This window comes from Pseudochaenichthys georgianus, chromosome 12 (assembly GCF_902827115.2).
Source record: "Pseudochaenichthys georgianus chromosome 12, fPseGeo1.2, whole genome shotgun sequence".
NCBI lineage: Eukaryota > Metazoa > Chordata > Actinopteri > Perciformes > Channichthyidae > Pseudochaenichthys > Pseudochaenichthys georgianus.
The window spans coordinates 1269638-1286893 of record NC_047514.1 but is presented as its reverse complement, the minus strand read 5'-3'; the positions used below and the strand labels follow the sequence as shown (position 1 = coordinate 1286893).

Here is a 17256-nt window from a genome sequence, read left to right as displayed (position 1 = left end):
ATTACCGAGGCATATACTCAAAGTACCTCACAATTGTACTTAAGGAATGCACCCACCTGTCCTCCAAAGGTCCCTGCCTCCTTGCAGAATAAAGAAGTCGACACGGTGTTAAAGAGAGCTGGTACGAGTGAGTACAGTGATTGATTTTAATGGCTTCATAAACAACTATAAAACAGTTCATAAAAATTCATGCACTTTCAGTGTAAATTCAATTTGAAATATAGAGGAAATCTATGTACAACAGTGCGAACCGTAACAGTTACTTCATTCAGTTGGGTGGTTCACCACAAATATACTTGGCTGCATAGAAACAGTGACATTATTGCCTACGTAGAAAAAGGAAACTGAAAGGTAAATCAAATAAAAAGTGTAAAAAGTCGAGTTTATTTAAGATCTAACAGAACTGGTGCTTCTTAGTGGAAGAAAACTGACTTTCATCTCAAACAATGATTTTAAAAAGTCAGTTTCTTCTCGACTTACCGAGCAGAAGAACGAAGCATTAGTGAATAAAACGTTAAAGATTCTTTCCCTTTACCAAAAGTTACATTCTGAAAGCATTATCATGAAAGAACTATTTTACAGAAACTCACTCGTAGAACGACAAAAAAGCCTGAGTTGATGGGGAAAAGTAGAGTCATAATAAATCCAAAAAGCCTGAGGAAAAAAGACCACCGATTTACTATTTTACAAAAATGTACAACAGTATTAATGAAGAGGAAATAAATCATGATACACCTCACGCTCCCAAAAAAACAACAACAATCCAGGTTATTTTTTTACATCTAAGATATGTTATTAAATAATTCACGCCTGGTTGGAAAACGAAGAAACCTGCTGAGGGAAAAATGAGAAATGCTGAACATGAGGTACGCCAGGTGGTGAGCCCGAGCCGGACACCTTGAAACATCGACTTGTAAAGCGATTCTGTTCTCATCGAGTTAACACTTAAATAAGGTAGATAATCACATCGAGCATGATGGAGACGGACAGACGAAACAGAACAACAGGATCCAGTGTCGTCGGTTGGGAATATGAGGCAGCTCTCAGGGTCAATTGTGTCAGTTTCCAGAGTTAAGAAAAGTCTATAAAAATAACAAAAATCGCTGCGTGCCGTCTCGCTGCAGCCTTAAACTCTTTAATACAAAAATATGATTTGTTTTTTTTAATCTGCTGCCTGGCGTTCCCGAGATGAAGCAGCTGCAGTGGATGCACAGTGTTTCTTGCTGCAGCTGCAGTGAGTTCACAGTCCCTGTAAGGCATTTGCTGTGTTTTTTTTCGGAGTCTATGGCTGCTACCAGCAGACCTGGGAGCTGCTGTTATGTCTTGCGGCTGCTCCAGATCTGCTCCGGTGTGCTCTTGTGGTCCGACGAGTAGTCGAAGGGCGAGCGGTGTCCCATGGGCGAGCGCGAGTCGTAGGGCGAGCGTTGGTCCCGGGGGGAGCGGGGGGGAACGCTGGCCGAGGCGCGCTGCTCCGCCTGCCAGTCCGAGTGGTATCGGTAGGAGGAGCGGTGGTCCGAGTGGGAGTGGTCCTTCACGTCCAGGCGGTCTCTGGAGCGGAACTCGTCCAGCTTCCTGTGCTTGCTGTCGTTGTAGTATCTGCACACACAGAGCATCAGGAGTTAGACGGCACTTTAACACATGAGGATGCTAGTGTACACTTGGGCTGTCCCGAATACCATTTTTCGGGCTCCGGATATTCGGTAGTAATCAGCAGCGAATATTCGGCGGGGGTTAGGTGCGTAGTAATCAGCAGCGAACCGCTTCAACACGTGTATTTCGGTGTATTCACGGCATTCATTTTGTTATCCTACAGTATTGTTGTTTTATAGTTATTTTTTAATGTAACCCAATTTGTGTTCTTTGAAATTGAAAAGGATATTGCATCGTGTTTGTTACTTTCGTTGCAGTTGTATATGTCTTAAGTGTAATATGGCTTGGCTTCCTATTTATGGACATGCTTTTATTTTGAAGGAGAGTTAGCGCTGTTGACAGGAAGTTGTTGTTGCTATGGAAACAACGTGACGGAGATTAACGGAGAAGAGTAATATCTACTTATAAATACGGAGAAAGTAAACGATAACGTTTATGGTTAAGTGTTGGCACCCCCCGAAGAGGCACAAGCTCTTACGTTGATATTGGAGATTTCAATTTGACAAAAAAACGGGGAAAACAAATAAAACTAATATCGGAATAACGAAATTGAAACCCGAATAGTACTCCAACGAACGAATATTCGGGTACAGCCCTAGTGTACACACGATCTGCACGCAGATATTCATTTGATATAACATTTTGCTGTATAGAGCGGTGCAGTGATGATTTATTTTGGAGCGCCAACCCAGAAATTAGCATCGCAAGGGCTCCTCTCAAAAAGGATTTGGATTTTGAAAAATGTGCAGAAAATAAGATCTGTGGTAAACACACAATCCCGACACTTCAACGTTTGTCCAGCAGGATAATCCCCACATGTTAACACAACTTTAGGATTTAGCATAAAGGCAATCGCCTAAAGCTGATGTTGGGCTATAAACATCACGGTCACATGACGTCACCACGGCAACAAGTCATGCAGTTCTTTTCTTTTAATATAATGTTTAAGGTTGATGTAATGACTGAATTGAATGGAGACTCAACTCTAGAGAACCCGTCTCCACTGAAGATCTACCGAGTGTTTGATGGGGATTTATTTCCACTTTAGAACGTAACATACCATTATTTATTCTTAAATATTTCAAGAATGAGGTTGGACCATGGATGTATAATGAGAACTGGATACAGCGTGGGAGGCGGAGTCTCGTTCTTTCCTACGAGAGCTGCTCATTGGCACAACATGCCTGGCTGTGCTCTCATCGAACATGTGCAGTTGAGTTGCCCCTTAAGCCCCGCCCCCCTACTCTCAGATGCGCGTTCATAATGCCGAGGAAAATAACTCTCAGAATAACGTTAATAAGGGTAGTTTATTTGGTTACGAAAAATGTACCCAACGATTTACAGACGTCTCTTTCCCGATGTTAGTCAATGGGGAAAAGTCTTTCCGGGCCCAGGGATGTCACGGACTGATACGGAAGTTGCAGTACCGCCGTTTGGACACAACGAATATTTTCCTCAGAGTCCGGCACACTTCCTGGGGGCTTGGGTAGTACACAAGGTGTCTGTCCAATCACAGATGATCAGGACTACAAAACCCCGCCCCTAAAGTTGTATTTATTCCAGCAGAACTGAATCAGGCCCTTGTGGAAACATCCTAAAATGCTAGAATCTTGTTCTCACCTGTCCGATCTGTCTCTGTCACGGTCCCTGTCCCTGCTGTCTGGTCTGTAGTGGTCTCTGTGGTCTTTGCCGTCTCTGTGGTCGTCTCTGTGGTCTTTGCTGTCTCTGTGGTCTTTTCCGTCTCTGTGGTCTTTGCCGTCTCTGTGGTCTTTGCCGTCTCTGTGGTCTTTGCCGTCTCTGTGGTCTTTGCCGTCTCTGTGGTCTTTGCCGTTGCTGAAGGAGGTATACGGTCTCTTCCTGCTCTCCCCTCCCGAGGACTTCCTGTGCGGCTCGGAGCTGTGTCGGTCCTTGCTGCTGCTCTCGTGGTGCCGTCCTGACGGAGGATGTCTGTCCGAGCTGTAGCTGTCCCTGCTGCTCTCATCCTGGTGAGAGCTGTCCTTCAGCCGTTCGATATCTGAAGACACCACACACTCATCAGTAAGCCGATGTCCATCTCAAAGGTCCCCTATTACACTGTTTGTCATCAATATATTACAGGTCGGAGATATTTGTTGCGAGGCATCAGCAGACGCTTCTTGGTAATAGCAAACTTAAAATATTTTTGAATAAGTAAAAATAACTCGAACAACACTTAAAACAAGGTTTGCTAACACCTAAATCAGACGGCTTTTGTTAAAGTCTAGGGGTCCACAGACTTTTCCAACGTACACTATGACCGTTAAATGCAGATTATTCCAAGGGGTTCGTATACATATTGTTAAGCTGACTGTACCTGTGTGTTTGTATCCGTGGGTGTTTGCATTTCGAGTGTTCTGCTCCATTGCCTGAGGAAAGAAAGATAATGTCGGCACAGGACGTCATACTTTAATAACAAATTCAGAAGTCCAACAGGCCTTTTACATACCTGGGCGTTCTCTTGTCTTTTCTTGATTGCATGTTTGTACAGTTTATGAAGTTTCCTGGCATCGAACTCCGTGAATTTGGAAACGAATATCCACAGGTTTCTGTGAAGGACAAACATGTAAAGAATCAGTTTCATTCAATCAGTGACAGGTTAGGTTTTGGCTCCATGAGACCTGATGTACAGCTCAATGCAATGTAATGTTAGATCTGTGTGTGTGTGTGTGTGTGTGTGTGTGTGAATCCCAATTTGAGTATTTTTTCAAGGTATTAGGAGATCATAAGTAGAGTAAAGCAGTCAGAGCCTTTCCCTTCCCTTGAGGTAGCTCTCACATCCTGGCTGTAACGATTATTAAACACGTTCAAAATCCAGAATTCATGACTCAAATCAAAAGGCCAAACTAGTTTCCGATGTCACGTGACTCACTGATCACACATTACACTGTTTGCTTCATATCTTGTTTCCACATTTCTGTTTCTACATCAAGGTTACTCCAGGGAACCGTCACACAACCTTACTGTGAGGCAGAGAGGGTAGAAGTACACACATGCTTTACTCAAGTAGAAAGTACAGGTATTTGTGTTCAACATGTGAGAAGTAGAAAGTACAGGTATTTGAGTTCAACATGTGAGAAGTAGAAAGTACAGGTATTTGAGTTCAACATGTGAGAAGTAGAAAGTACAGGTATTTGAGTTCAACATGTGAGAAGTAGAAAGTACAGGTATTTGAGTTCAACATGAGAGAAGTAGAAAGTACAGGTATTTGAGTTCAACATGTAAGAAGTAGAAAGTACAGGTATTTGAGTTCAACATGTAAGAAGTAGAAAGTACAGGTATTTGAGTTCAACATGTAAGAAGTAGAAAGTACAGGTATTTGTGTTCAACATGTGAGAAGTAGAAAGTACAGGTATTTGAGTTCAACATGTAAGAAGTAGAAAGTACAGGTATTTGTGTTCAACATGTGAGAAGTAGAAAGTACAGGTATTTGAGTTCAGCATGTAAGAAGTAGAAAGTACAGGTATTTGTGTTCAACATGTAAGAAGTAGAAAGTACAGGTATTTGAGTTCAACATGTGAGAAGTAGAAAGTACAGGTATTTGAGTTCAACATGTGAGAAGTAGAAAGTACAGGTATTTGTGTTCAACATGTGAGAAGTAGAAAGTACAGGTATTTGAGTTCAACATGAGAGAAGTAGAAAGTACAGGTATTTGAGTTCAACATGTAAGAAGTAGAAAGTACAGGTATTTGAGTTCAACATGTAAGAAGTAGAAAGTACAGGTATTTGAGTTCAACATGTAAGAAGTAGAAAGTACAGGTATTTGAGTTCAACATGTAAGAAGTAGAAAGTACAGGTATTTGTGTTCAACATGTGAGAAGTAGAAAGTACAGGTATTTGAGTTCAACATGTAAGAAGTAGAAAGTACAGGTATTTGTGTTCAACATGTGAGAAGTAGAAAGTACAGGTATTTGAGTTCAACATGTAAGAAGTAGAAAGTACAGGTATTTGTGTTCAACATGTAAGAAGTAGAAAGTACAGGTATTTGAGTTCAACATGTAAAAAGTAGAAAGTCGTCATAAAAATAAGTAGTGGAGTAAAGTACTGATACCAGAAACATGTACTTACCGAAGTATTTGTACTCCACTACTTCCCACCTCTGCTGTGTGTGTGTGTGTGTGTGTGTGTGTGTGTGTGTGTGTGTGTGTGTGTGTGTGTGTGTGTGTGTGTGTGTGCGTGCATGCTTACTTTCTCCACTGTTTGATCTGCTCGGGGTTGGAGTACTCCTTCAGACACTCGGTGATGTGGTCTCCGATCTTGATGAGGCACTGCCTGGTGTGTTCCAGCTGCTCTCGCTCCGACAGACCTTTCTCCGGTCGGTCCAGCTGCTTCAGCGCCGCTTTCACCGGCCGCATCCGCTCCTTACACTGCAACCATAAAACTACAGTCAACTCGGCTACGTTCACAAACATTAGGATAACATCCGTTCCTAATCCTCGAAGACCCCCTTTTCCAACCAGGTGGTTCCAAGAGCAGTTCGGAGCCTGATTGCAAAACTGTTTTCGCGCTTCAACTGCATCCGCGGTGGCTCTCGGCACACAAGTGTGGCTTTTACTTTGGGTCAACTTTCAATTCTCACTAGTATCGTTGTCCATGTTTTACTCTATTATTTCTGCTTTGCTTTTTTTTTACATTTTTAAAATTGTTTTATTTTAACTTATTTGAATTTCTTGTCAGCTTTACTTCAAGGGAATTTCATTTGGATCGCTGTTGATATCTTATCTTGTTCTGTATTTATTTTAATATTGTCGTTATGTTTCCTGAAAAGCACTTTGGGCTGCTTTGTGCATGAAAGGTGCTATACAAATAAAGTGTATTATTATTACAACATATGTGGAGGAACTTCTGAAGCAATTGGAGTCAGGACTCAGACAGACACGATGGAGAGCTGGAGCTTTGATGGCAAACACTGACGGTTTATTTGGAGCTTCGGCCGGAGAATTCACACGACATGTCACGGGCCACGGGTTGACAACACGGTTGAGATGCCACAATCAATTCTGAAGAACCGTCCTGCAGCTCCAGGTTTTAACTATCAGTGTAATAATCAACATTCTTCACTAGATAGACTAAACAGCTGAGGACACTGACTCACATTTGTTGTCGCTTACGGCTCGGGGTCATCTCCACCCCGAGAAGGATGTGTTCCAGGTGTCCCACAACAATAACTATCTCTGACCGACAGTAGCCCGGTCACAAACTGGCAACATCAACAACTTGCTATGGCAGCCCCGCCTTACGGGAGATAACGGCTGCTCAAGGCTGGTCAGCTGCGTCAGAGGGCGAAGGAGGAGGACATGCAGGGCGAATGATTCCCCAACAACATACACATGTGACCGGCTCTATCGAAATCAGTCGCATTGACCCGAAGACACAGGTTGAGTTGTATACACTGTTGGAACGAGGAGATTCCTAGCTTTCTAATGATATCAGGGTTAGTGTTGTACTCCAAATATTAAGCGAAATATGTCACATTATATAATGACTATCACTGAGTCATCATTTTGTCATCGATCTGATTGGTTGTTAGTAAATGATCAAAGTAGTACGGAGGGAAAATATTTTCGTTTAGATTACTGGTCTGGGGGAAGCTCGCGTGTGTGTGTATTGTGTTTGTCTCCCGGGGGAAAACCCTCACGAGAAACACCGGCTGTTGTTGCGCCTGCTGTGACGTCAAGTTACTCCGTTCTCCGCTTGTAATTATGCCGAAGCTTCAAAGCTGTATTTATCTTCTGAATTTGCCGAAACAAGTTTAATATTCTGAAAGACTTTGTTTAATTGAAATCAGATGAAAGCAAACTGTAACAGACCCTGCCGTGTTATCTATGATTACTATACGCCTACATTCATAATGTCAGCTGGAGGGAGGGGGGCGGCGCTGCGGAACAGCAGAGTGCGAGTGAGAGGTGTCTTCGTCCCTTTACAAGCTTCAAAAATGTATTTATCGTGTGATCTTGGAAATAAAAGTTTCATATTCTGAAAGCCAAGACTTTGTTTATTTAAAATCAAACGAAAAACGCAAATCCACGTTTATTTTGAAACGAGCCGGTGCGACTTCCGACTGGTTTCGATAGAGCGGGTCACATATTAACTATACTCATTGGATTATTTCCTGCACTTTATTTGTTATTATTTCATGTATGTATGAATGTCTTTGTTGTCTATTCTGAATGTGTTGACGGCACCTCAAAAAGGAGTAGCTTTACTCTTCTCACTGTACTTGCTTCTAATCTACTCTAAACTGGTCGAACTCAAGAACCAAAGGGTCGGAAAGCGAGTGACTTTCGAGTAGCAGACGCCGGTAGCAAAGAGGCTTAAAGATGGTGGAAAACTAGCGGGGTACCACTCCAGCTCCAACTCGTAGGACAAATGATTAGCTTTGACTCTGGACCACAGAATAAAGCAGTTGTGAAGTACTTGCAATTCACTCTGCCTTTGTACGTTTAATAGAACCAGGGTCTATGCAGGAATCCTGAAGTCAAAGTAAGACCTTTTTTAAAGACCCTTTCCATACGTTTTAACACCTCATCGCCACTTTGAGTTCTAACCGGTTACCTTGGCGACACACTTTACCTCACATTGACTATATACAGTATTGATTGTCCTTCCTCCTTATCTTCCAACCATTTGGACGCAGACTTGCATTTCCCCATAACGATGTTGCTTAGCAACCGGCGTAAACGGGCCTTCGCGCGCTATCGAGCAGTGAGCGTGCGATGTCCTGTTCAGATGACGTCAAACCCAACGGGATGCCATCAATAAACTACAGAATCACACTACACACCTACGCCATGACTACATTCAGGCAGACTGTAGAATACAACCTCTTTGGACACTTTATATACTTATTGAAAACAAGCTACAAAATGTAACCCCTTGGAAAATGCCGTTAATACTTTTTAATAGCCTTAATTTTCTCTAAATTGATTGATCAACTTTTAATACTTGTTAAGACCCACAGCATTATCTGTATTGGGAGTGACATCTACGCTAGCTTGCAGTGACGTGGCTCCTGCAGGGTGTGCAATGCCACCAAACAAACTCTCAAACAAACTCTAAACACCAGGCTTTGTTTTTTAACTAAACGTGTTCCTCACCACACTGAAGGTCCTCTGGTCCAGCTCCTCAGACTCCTCAGACACCGGCACGGTTTCTCCCCCCGCTGTTATATGGACCGGCACATCACCGGGTTTCTTAGTCTTCACCTCGTTCTGGTGAGGAGGGATTGGAGAGTTAATTTCCCAAACAAAACATTGAACTCAAAGCCTTCATCTTGATTTAAGAAACACGTCAAATATAGTAACGGAAAGTATCAAATTATTTTTTCACCTTGTCCAGGTTGTCCTCTTTGTACACCGCCTCCAGAGGCTTCGTCTCCTTTTTCTCCTTTGGCTCCTTTGTTTCTTTAATGTCCCAACTGTCGTCCTTCTTCTCCTTTTTGCTTTCTTTTTTGATCTCCATTTCCCCCGACGACGATACTTCCTCCTGCTCGGGCTCCTCGTCTTCATCCTCGTCTTCATCCTCCTCGTCCTCGTCCTCCTTCGGCACCACCCGGTCTGCTCGGCCCCGTCTGCTCGGAGCTTTCACCGGGGTCACCTCCTGAAGGGGGTTGAAAGTGTTAAACATGGAAGCAGTGGGTGTTTCTCAATGTCGAGGACGCTTCCTTGGTAGGACCATGGATAAGAACTGGATACAGCGTGGGAGGCGGGGCCTCGCTCATTCCTATGAGAGTTGCTCATTGGCGCATGAAGACAAAATGGCCCAACTTCTGAGAGAGCGAAACGTCACGAAAGTATTCATATAATCCGTTGTTATTGTGCATCCATGGGTAAAGAGAAACTCGTGTAGTGCTGAACACGTCACATGAACGTGCCGGGCGGCGCGGTCCCGTGGGTTAGATGCGCGTTCATAATGCCGAGGAAAATAACTCTCAGAATAACGTTATTAGCGTATTTTACAGCTTGAGGACCGAATGTTTTTAATAAGGGATATACAAACGTTCATACTGGGTAGTTTATTTAGTTTAAAAAAAAGTATCCAACGATTTACAGACGTCTCATTCCCGATGTTAGTCAATGGGGAAAAGTATTTCCGGGCCCAGTGACTGATACGGAAGTTGTAGTACCGCTGTTTGGCCACAGCGAATATTTTCCTCAGAGTCCGGTGCACTTCCTGGGGGCTTGATTTGCAGCCTCGAAATTTCCCGCAACGAAGGACGCCGGCCTCGATAGAATTTCAAGCATCCTGGACATTGGAACAGTCCTTCGGCGGCACTCGATGACGTAGCATCCATGAAATAGTGGCTCTGGAGCAGCCTTCCTCGACATTGAGAAACACCCAGTTATTTCATGCTGCAGCGAGCAGTGCGAGATGTCTCTAAATACTAGGGATTGGAAAGATAAATCGAATATTCGAAATGATTCAGGTATTCGAATATGAGTTATGAATATATTTTTTTTATGGGATGAAACCCCTCTTTAATGGTCACACATGCAGAGCACACAGTGAAATGTGTTCTCTGCTTTTAACCCATCCTAGTGCCAGGAGTCTAGTACTAGGAGCAGTGGGCAGCTATTGTACAGCGCAATGGCAGTGAGGGGGGAATGGGCTGTCCGGTGCCTTGCTCAAGGGCACCACGGCAGGGCAGGAGGTGAACTGGGACCTCTCCAAGCAGCAGTCCACCCTCCATATTTTAGATCTGTTCGGGGACTTGAACCGGCGACCCTACAGCTCAGTCGAAGCCGTTACTGACTGAGCCACTGCCGGACATTATCAAATGGATTAATTAAATGTATACGATGGTGCCATTTTAAATATATTTATTTATTATATATATAACTTTTTTTGTATATGTAAATTCGGTTAACCGTTTTTTTTGGGGGTCGAATATTCGAATATACATCTGCTTTCAAATTCCCATCCCGACTAAATACCTTTTCCTCCTCGATCTCGTCCTCGTCGTCCGACCTCTTGTCCGATGGGGGGTCCGAGGACATGCTCTTCAGCACCTCTTCGGTCTTAATTGGCTTCTGGGTCTTGCTCTTCTTATTTCTCGGTTTCCTCTTCCGTGAATTGGCCTAAACGACACAAAGGAGCGTGGAGAATTAGAGTAGAAACACATTTGAATAAGGGATGAGACGATGTCAAATAAATCAGCAGATACAGATGTTTCGACTAACAATTTAGCAGATGTCTTATTGAATCTTTTAAATATTTTTAACTGTAATGCTTGACATCACTGCTGCTGTGACAAAATAAATTGCCAGTTTGGGATCAATAAAGTACCAAAGTACCTATCTATCGTGCGTGCCATTAGCCGCTTTCACACCAAGTACTTTGCCGTACTTAGTGCCAGCACATCGTTCCCCAATGGAACTAAAGAGCAGATCGCGTTTACACCGGAATAAGTCCCTGAGGGAAGATTACGCAAATTAAGCCGCTGACGTCACTTCTTCTTCTTCTGCTCTGGGTTTACTGGCAGGCCGCAAACAACTTCACGGCGTATACTGCCTCCCCAGAGTTGGGGACTGGCTTCCGAGTAAATCGCCAGAACGCCGACACCTCCTCATCTCCACCGTTCCCATGCTTTCTTTTGTGTTGCCATAAGTTAGTCTCTCTCCGTTGGTGCGCGGGGCTAATGCTAATAATGCTAATGCCAGCAAATACAATGGCAGCTTCAAAAAACTTTTCAGAGTTTTACGGGGGGCGTGGTTTGCAATTCACCCAGCCAATCAGAAATTGGAACTTGTGTCTCCCCAGGAAACCACCTCTCTAGCAGGGACTGAAAAAGGGGAGAAAGTTCTCATGAACTAAGTTCTCTTTTTGGTGTGAACGCAAAATCCCAGGAACTATCGGAACTAAAAGGGAAAAGTACTCCGGTGTGAAAGCGCCTATTGAGGAGATTTGTAGTTCCAACATTCAGTGGTTGTGTTTGACTGCTATTGTCCGTTATAATCCATTATTATCCTTCTGTTTATAATTCAAGGATATTTAATAGCATTACATTTCCATTCATTCAATTAAACCATGTTTGTTATATGCATGTAAAAAAGGACACGAGTAACCGTCAGAAGAACAGAGGAGGACTTACTGTCCCGGCTTGCTTCTGTGCTTCTTTCTTGGCCAGGTCCTTGCTGAGCAATTTGATGAGGTAGTCTGCTCTGGTCTGCAGCTGCTTTGCTTGTGGCTTCTTGTCAGGGTCGTCAGGTAGGAGCTGAACGCATGGACACAGAACACACTTTCAGGAATAGCCACACACACACACACACACACACACACACACACACAGGAATAGCCACACACACACACACACACACACACACACACACACACCTTCAGGAATAGCCACACACACACACACACACCTTCAGGAATAGCCACACACACACACACACACACACACACACACACACACACACACACACACACACACACACACACACACACACACACACACACACACACACACACACACACACACACACACACACACACACACACACACTTCAGGAATAGCCACACACACACAGATTGACAAATATGAAATATCGAGAACAAAAACAAATCAGATTGGACACATATTATGCCTGCGCTCACCTTGTGTGTGAGGTTCAGGTCCGGATCCATCTTAATCATCTCCCAGCTGCCGTAACCGTACTCGTAGATTCCTATCAGGAGACTGGAGTCGTCCTCCTTCCCCCAATCAATGTCAAAGTGTGCTGCCTTCGAATGGCATGGAATCATATACCTATACAAACGGAACAAATATGTGAGCCACGAACTTATCGTACATTACACAGACCGATCAAAAAGGCTGCGAGAGATATCATGGTGTGTTCACTTACTTCTTCCTCTCCTCAGGGTCATCAGGAATGGCCTTATGAAGCGGAGCGAGCTCTTCCTCATGCGAGATGACGAGTTTTGCATTCACCTGGACTCCAGAGATCCTGAATGTCGGGCCCTTTACCTTCCCTCTCCTGCCTCCTGTCATCAAACAAGTGGAAAACAACATTTAGTTTCATTCAATCCTGTGAAAGACGGCAAATTGAAACCCTGTAATGTGATTAGAGGACGATAAAATGGATTTATAGCTAAAAGCAAAGTACCGTACTGATCGGACTATAAAGCGCACCTGCATATAAGCCGCAGCAGCTAAATTGTCCGCCTGTCTTGCTCTCGTTCTGTCTCTCGGTTCCACTTTTACTTTGGCGCGCTACCTGTCTCACTCTTTTCCGGCCTCCAGCTTTTCCTGCTGGAGCCCGCCGCTTAGAGGTGGCGGGCGCGGACCGGTCCTAGAGCCCATAGCGTTAAAGGTGGTTAATTTTAGGAGGTTTCAGGAGGTTCCCTAGTGGCCGTTAGCTGTACAAAAGGAATGGGGGAAAAGTCGCGGCTTATAGTCTGAAAAGTACGGTAGTATGGGGAAAGAAATTCTCCAAATCATTAATCGAGTCATCTTGAAAAGGCCAAAAACATTGCAGGTTATTTTGTTGACACTTTGTTTTAGGGCTGCTCAATTATGGCAAAGATTATAATCTCGATTATTTGGGTCAATAATTGTAATTGCGATTATTCATTGACTTTGAAAACATCCATTTATTGGAGAAAAAAAATGTGAACATTATGTTTTTAACAGTTGATTACCCTGAACTTTATTTATAGTTAATAATAAAAAAATAATCGTTTTATTTCGATTACGTTGTTTTCGTAATCGTTGCCATAATCGTAATTAAAATACGATTAATTGAGCAGCCCTACTCTGTTCTATATCAAGGTTAACAGGACATATTAGGGTCTTTGAGTGTTGATCCAGCAGATTAGGAGAAGAAGTCACCATTTGCTTACATTTTCCATAATTAACTGATATTTTTTAGATCGGATAAACTGAATAACAGCGACTCCACACACGGAGCTTCATCCACCAACACAAGAACACCAGTCCAGAACCAACAGCAGAAGGATCCGCTCTGAATCAGTCCGCGTCGCTGCGGCTCAGAGACACAGGGATTTATGTTTTTAAAAAACACTCGTTGTCGTCATGTCAGCTTTTTGGTGGATTTAATCAAGTCTTGGATTGCAGAGTATGAACGTCCTCTTGCTATTTTCAGACCATATATACGGGTGTAAAGTTTCTGAAGGCAGGAGGAAAGCTTCCGCGATCACCGTCTCCTCTGTTCCTCTAAGCCCCGCCCCCTCCCTGAAAATAATGAGTGACAGGCTGATAGTGACCCGATAGAAACGTTATTATTCACTTACTCACTGATTGAGATATGAAGCTAACTTAATCTCATGCATTCATGGGATTTATGGAACAGGAAGACAGAGAATGTAAGCGTGCACCCACATGCACTATTTTTGTTTTTATAATGCTGTTGTAAATACTCCTGTTGTCTGTCGGGATATCAAATCGAATCGTTGACAGGATAATCGAACCGTGAGACCAGTGACGACGCACAGCCCGACATAATGCTCATCACTAACAGATCAAAATGTGGGCAGATGAGATCCCGAATAAGTCCGGTTACCTGAACTCTTCTCTGGGCCAGAGGGGTTTTCTCTCAGAGTTCTCACACAGCCGTTGTGAACCGTCTCTGCCAACCGCTTCAGGTCGCTTTCGGACTTATCCACGAGTTCAGCATCACGAGCGATAGCGTCCAACCTGAGTGACCGAGACACATGTTTAGGAGACGGCTAATTAACGTTGAGAACCATTTTAAAGAAATCTTATTTAGCTCACCTTTCCAGCGGTCCTCCGAATTTCTTGTAACTCTTGACGAACCTGTAAGCAGATCACAGAGGTGTTACAAGGAATATCTGGAGGAGAAGATAAAAAGCCAGAGAGGTTGCTAATATACATGTTAGTAATTTAGTTTTTGGGAGAAGGGGTGGGATTAAATAAGTGTAAACTTCATCACACCGCTTTTCGGATGTGTAATTAAGTAGATCATTTGTTTATACATAATGTTGTTTTGCCATAGTTATTATTTCTATTATTTCCAGCTACTTTTGTCGAAGGAACCGGAAGTGGTAAAATGCTAACTTACTTCCGGGTTTTAGGACTCGTCACTGTGGCACTGTATTCTTTGCCTCTTAACGGCTTAACTCATAGGGAGTATTTGCCGCTACATATCATTTGTAAGTCAATAATATTTTTGTTTATCAATTTGATACTGCTTAAGTTTGTACAGTATCATAATTCTCATGTTTCATTTAATTATTCTTTTGTATTATTGTTTAACACGTTGGAAATAAATCAAAAGATCAAACCTCCGGATCTCAGCGTCACTGAAGCCCTTGATGTTTTCTCGTGGAATAGTCCGAGGCCGCCCCCTCTTCTTTGGCCTCTTCCGGTCCGACGGGGAGTCGCTTTCGGAGCCCGAGTACCGTCGATTCCTGCTCTGCCGCCCCGAACTTGCGCTAAAGTTCGACTGTTAGAGGGAATTAAACAAATGGCAAGGAATTGGTACAAAGATAATAACTGAATGGACCTAAAATGGAAGAATTTAGGGACATTTCAGAATCAGAATACTTTGTATTCGTCCCACAGGGGGGACATGTACATTTGTTACAGCAGAAAAGAACCAAAGACATTACATTTAGCTGACGCTTTTATCCAAAGCGACTTACAATAAGTGCGTTCGACCAGGAAGATACAAACTTGAAGAAAACAGAATCATAAAGTACATCAGGTTTCATAGAGCCAAGCATTTCAAGTGCTACTCAACTGGCTGTAGGTAAGCCAGTCCTTTGTTAGTATATAAGTGCTTTGTTAGCAGTTCTATCGCTCGAAGTGGAGTCGAAAGAGATGAGTTTTCAGTCTGCGCCGGAAGGTGTGTAAGCTATCTGCTGTCCTGATGTCAATGGGGAGCTCATTCCACCATCTTGGAGCCAGGATAGCAAACCCACAGCTTAAAGGTGGGATAGGTAAGTTTGAGAAACCGGCTCGAGCAGCGTTTCCGCCAGGGGGGCGTCTTGCCGTCATTAGGTGCCCTTATTCAGCTCGGAACGCCCTGAACACGAGCCGAGGGCGTCCAAAAATATTAATAATTCGAGAGAAGATCGAGAGTTTTTATCGCTTGAAATGACGAAAAGGAAAAACGACAAGGACATCCCTCTATTGGGGGGGCAAAGGAGTCTGGTGGGATTATTTGAGTATTGAGGATCGTTTCCCCGACATCGGCGATGCCTGCTACGGGACAACACGGAACGTGGAGCACGCGCGTGAGCTGCGAGCACCAGCGGCGAAACTGAGGCTCCGTGGTAAACTGTGAGAGCCGTTTGGGAGCCGAAACAGTCGGCGCTTTAAGAGAGCCGAGCCAAATGATCCGGCTCACTAACGTAAAAAGACAGTATCTATAAGGGGCGGCTCAAGTCAAAAAAAAAAAAAAAAAAAAAGATACGTCATCACTGCACCGCTCTATTTAACACCAAGGGGTAGAAATATAAGCATGATCATCATCAGATCTAAATCGCGAGGCCTTATTATATTTGGGGTGTCTTGTGTACCTGTTTGGCACAATTCCTCATGCGGGGCAGCAGGTAGATTTCCTCCAGCTCCTTCTGCCTCTCCTCCTCCTCCATCCTCCTCCTCTGCTCCTCGGGAATGATGTCGTCCCAACTCCTCTGACTGCGCTCAGAGTCCAAGTCTAAATCCTCCTCATCCATCATGGAGAAGTTGGCCACCTGCACAGGTCAGGTCAGAAACAACGGTCAATGTCACAGTACTGAAGAACAGAGAATCGCCATTTTTAAATATATGGTACAGCCACTTTCTATAAAAGAAATGAACGATGTGTTTGTACCTTGAACTGAGACAGCAGCTCCTCTGCCACCGTGGAGGGTCCGGGGTCGTTATCCCTGGTCTCGGCTCTTTTCAGGATCTCGTCAATGTCCATTTCCTAAAGAGCAGAAGAGGCGAGGACATGCTAGTAATATATTTACTGGAGAAAAGTACATATATAATTCATTATAAAACGGACAAGTCAAATCAAGCGATCCGATTGGTTCTTAGCCGTGATATAATGAGCGTATATCACGGGTAGAATTGTAGTTACTTTTCACAACAAGTCAGTATCCCTCCGCGTCTGAGAAAAGCTGGAACCGTTACAGCTGTTACATTACGTCCGTTACGAAACTAACCCAAAGCTTAAGATGGAAACATGTAAGATTAGCTTCGACCTCCGGGGGGGGTCTTACTATGGAGGAGTGGATTGAGGAGTGCCTATCTCCAGAAAGCACCTAAACGACGACATGCAGAGCTACGTGAAGAGCAGGTAGACCAACTGGAGAAGTACCACCATTCAAAAGCTTTCTGATGCGGGTCTTGAAACAAAGCAGAGAAAGTGACCGTTAGTGGCCACAGGTGCGAAAGCTCTCTCCAGAGCTACGGGAAGCCGAATCTCGGGGACCGGAGAAAGTGGAGCAATATTCTCGCCACGCCGAGCAGCAGCCTAGAACAACCTCAACAAGTATCCACGTAAGCCATGCTACTGATGCTGGACAGGTGTTCAGTGGCTGCACAATAAACGGCAACATACACATGAATGTAAATAAATAGCCAAATAATGGATCAACGCTCTCCGTCTAATATGTTCG

General features: G+C 43.8%; 1 protein-coding gene across 1 annotated transcript in view; it reads right to left on the bottom strand.

Annotated features, from left to right (window-relative positions):
• Positions 1–108: 108 nt before the first annotated feature.
• chd1 (chromodomain helicase DNA binding protein 1) overlaps positions 109–17256 on the bottom strand; it is a 43506-nt gene continuing 26358 nt past the window's right edge. Inside the window, exons 21-36 of the mRNA XM_034095609.1 lie at positions 16464–16559; positions 16168–16344; positions 14929–15089; positions 14399–14440; positions 14187–14320; positions 12510–12648; positions 12262–12412; positions 11756–11878; positions 10599–10742; positions 8995–9264; positions 8763–8876; positions 5854–6032; positions 4115–4214; positions 3983–4034; positions 3271–3664; positions 109–1596 (exon numbers count right to left, since the gene is read on the bottom strand). Coding sequence (XP_033951500.1) covers positions 1317–1596; positions 3271–3664; positions 3983–4034; positions 4115–4214; positions 5854–6032; positions 8763–8876; positions 8995–9264; positions 10599–10742; positions 11756–11878; positions 12262–12412; positions 12510–12648; positions 14187–14320; positions 14399–14440; positions 14929–15089; positions 16168–16344; positions 16464–16559 — 2556 coding nt within the window. The 3' untranslated portion in view covers positions 109–1316. The remainder of the gene's footprint in view (positions 1597–3270; positions 3665–3982; positions 4035–4114; positions 4215–5853; positions 6033–8762; positions 8877–8994; positions 9265–10598; positions 10743–11755; positions 11879–12261; positions 12413–12509; positions 12649–14186; positions 14321–14398; positions 14441–14928; positions 15090–16167; positions 16345–16463; positions 16560–17256) is intronic.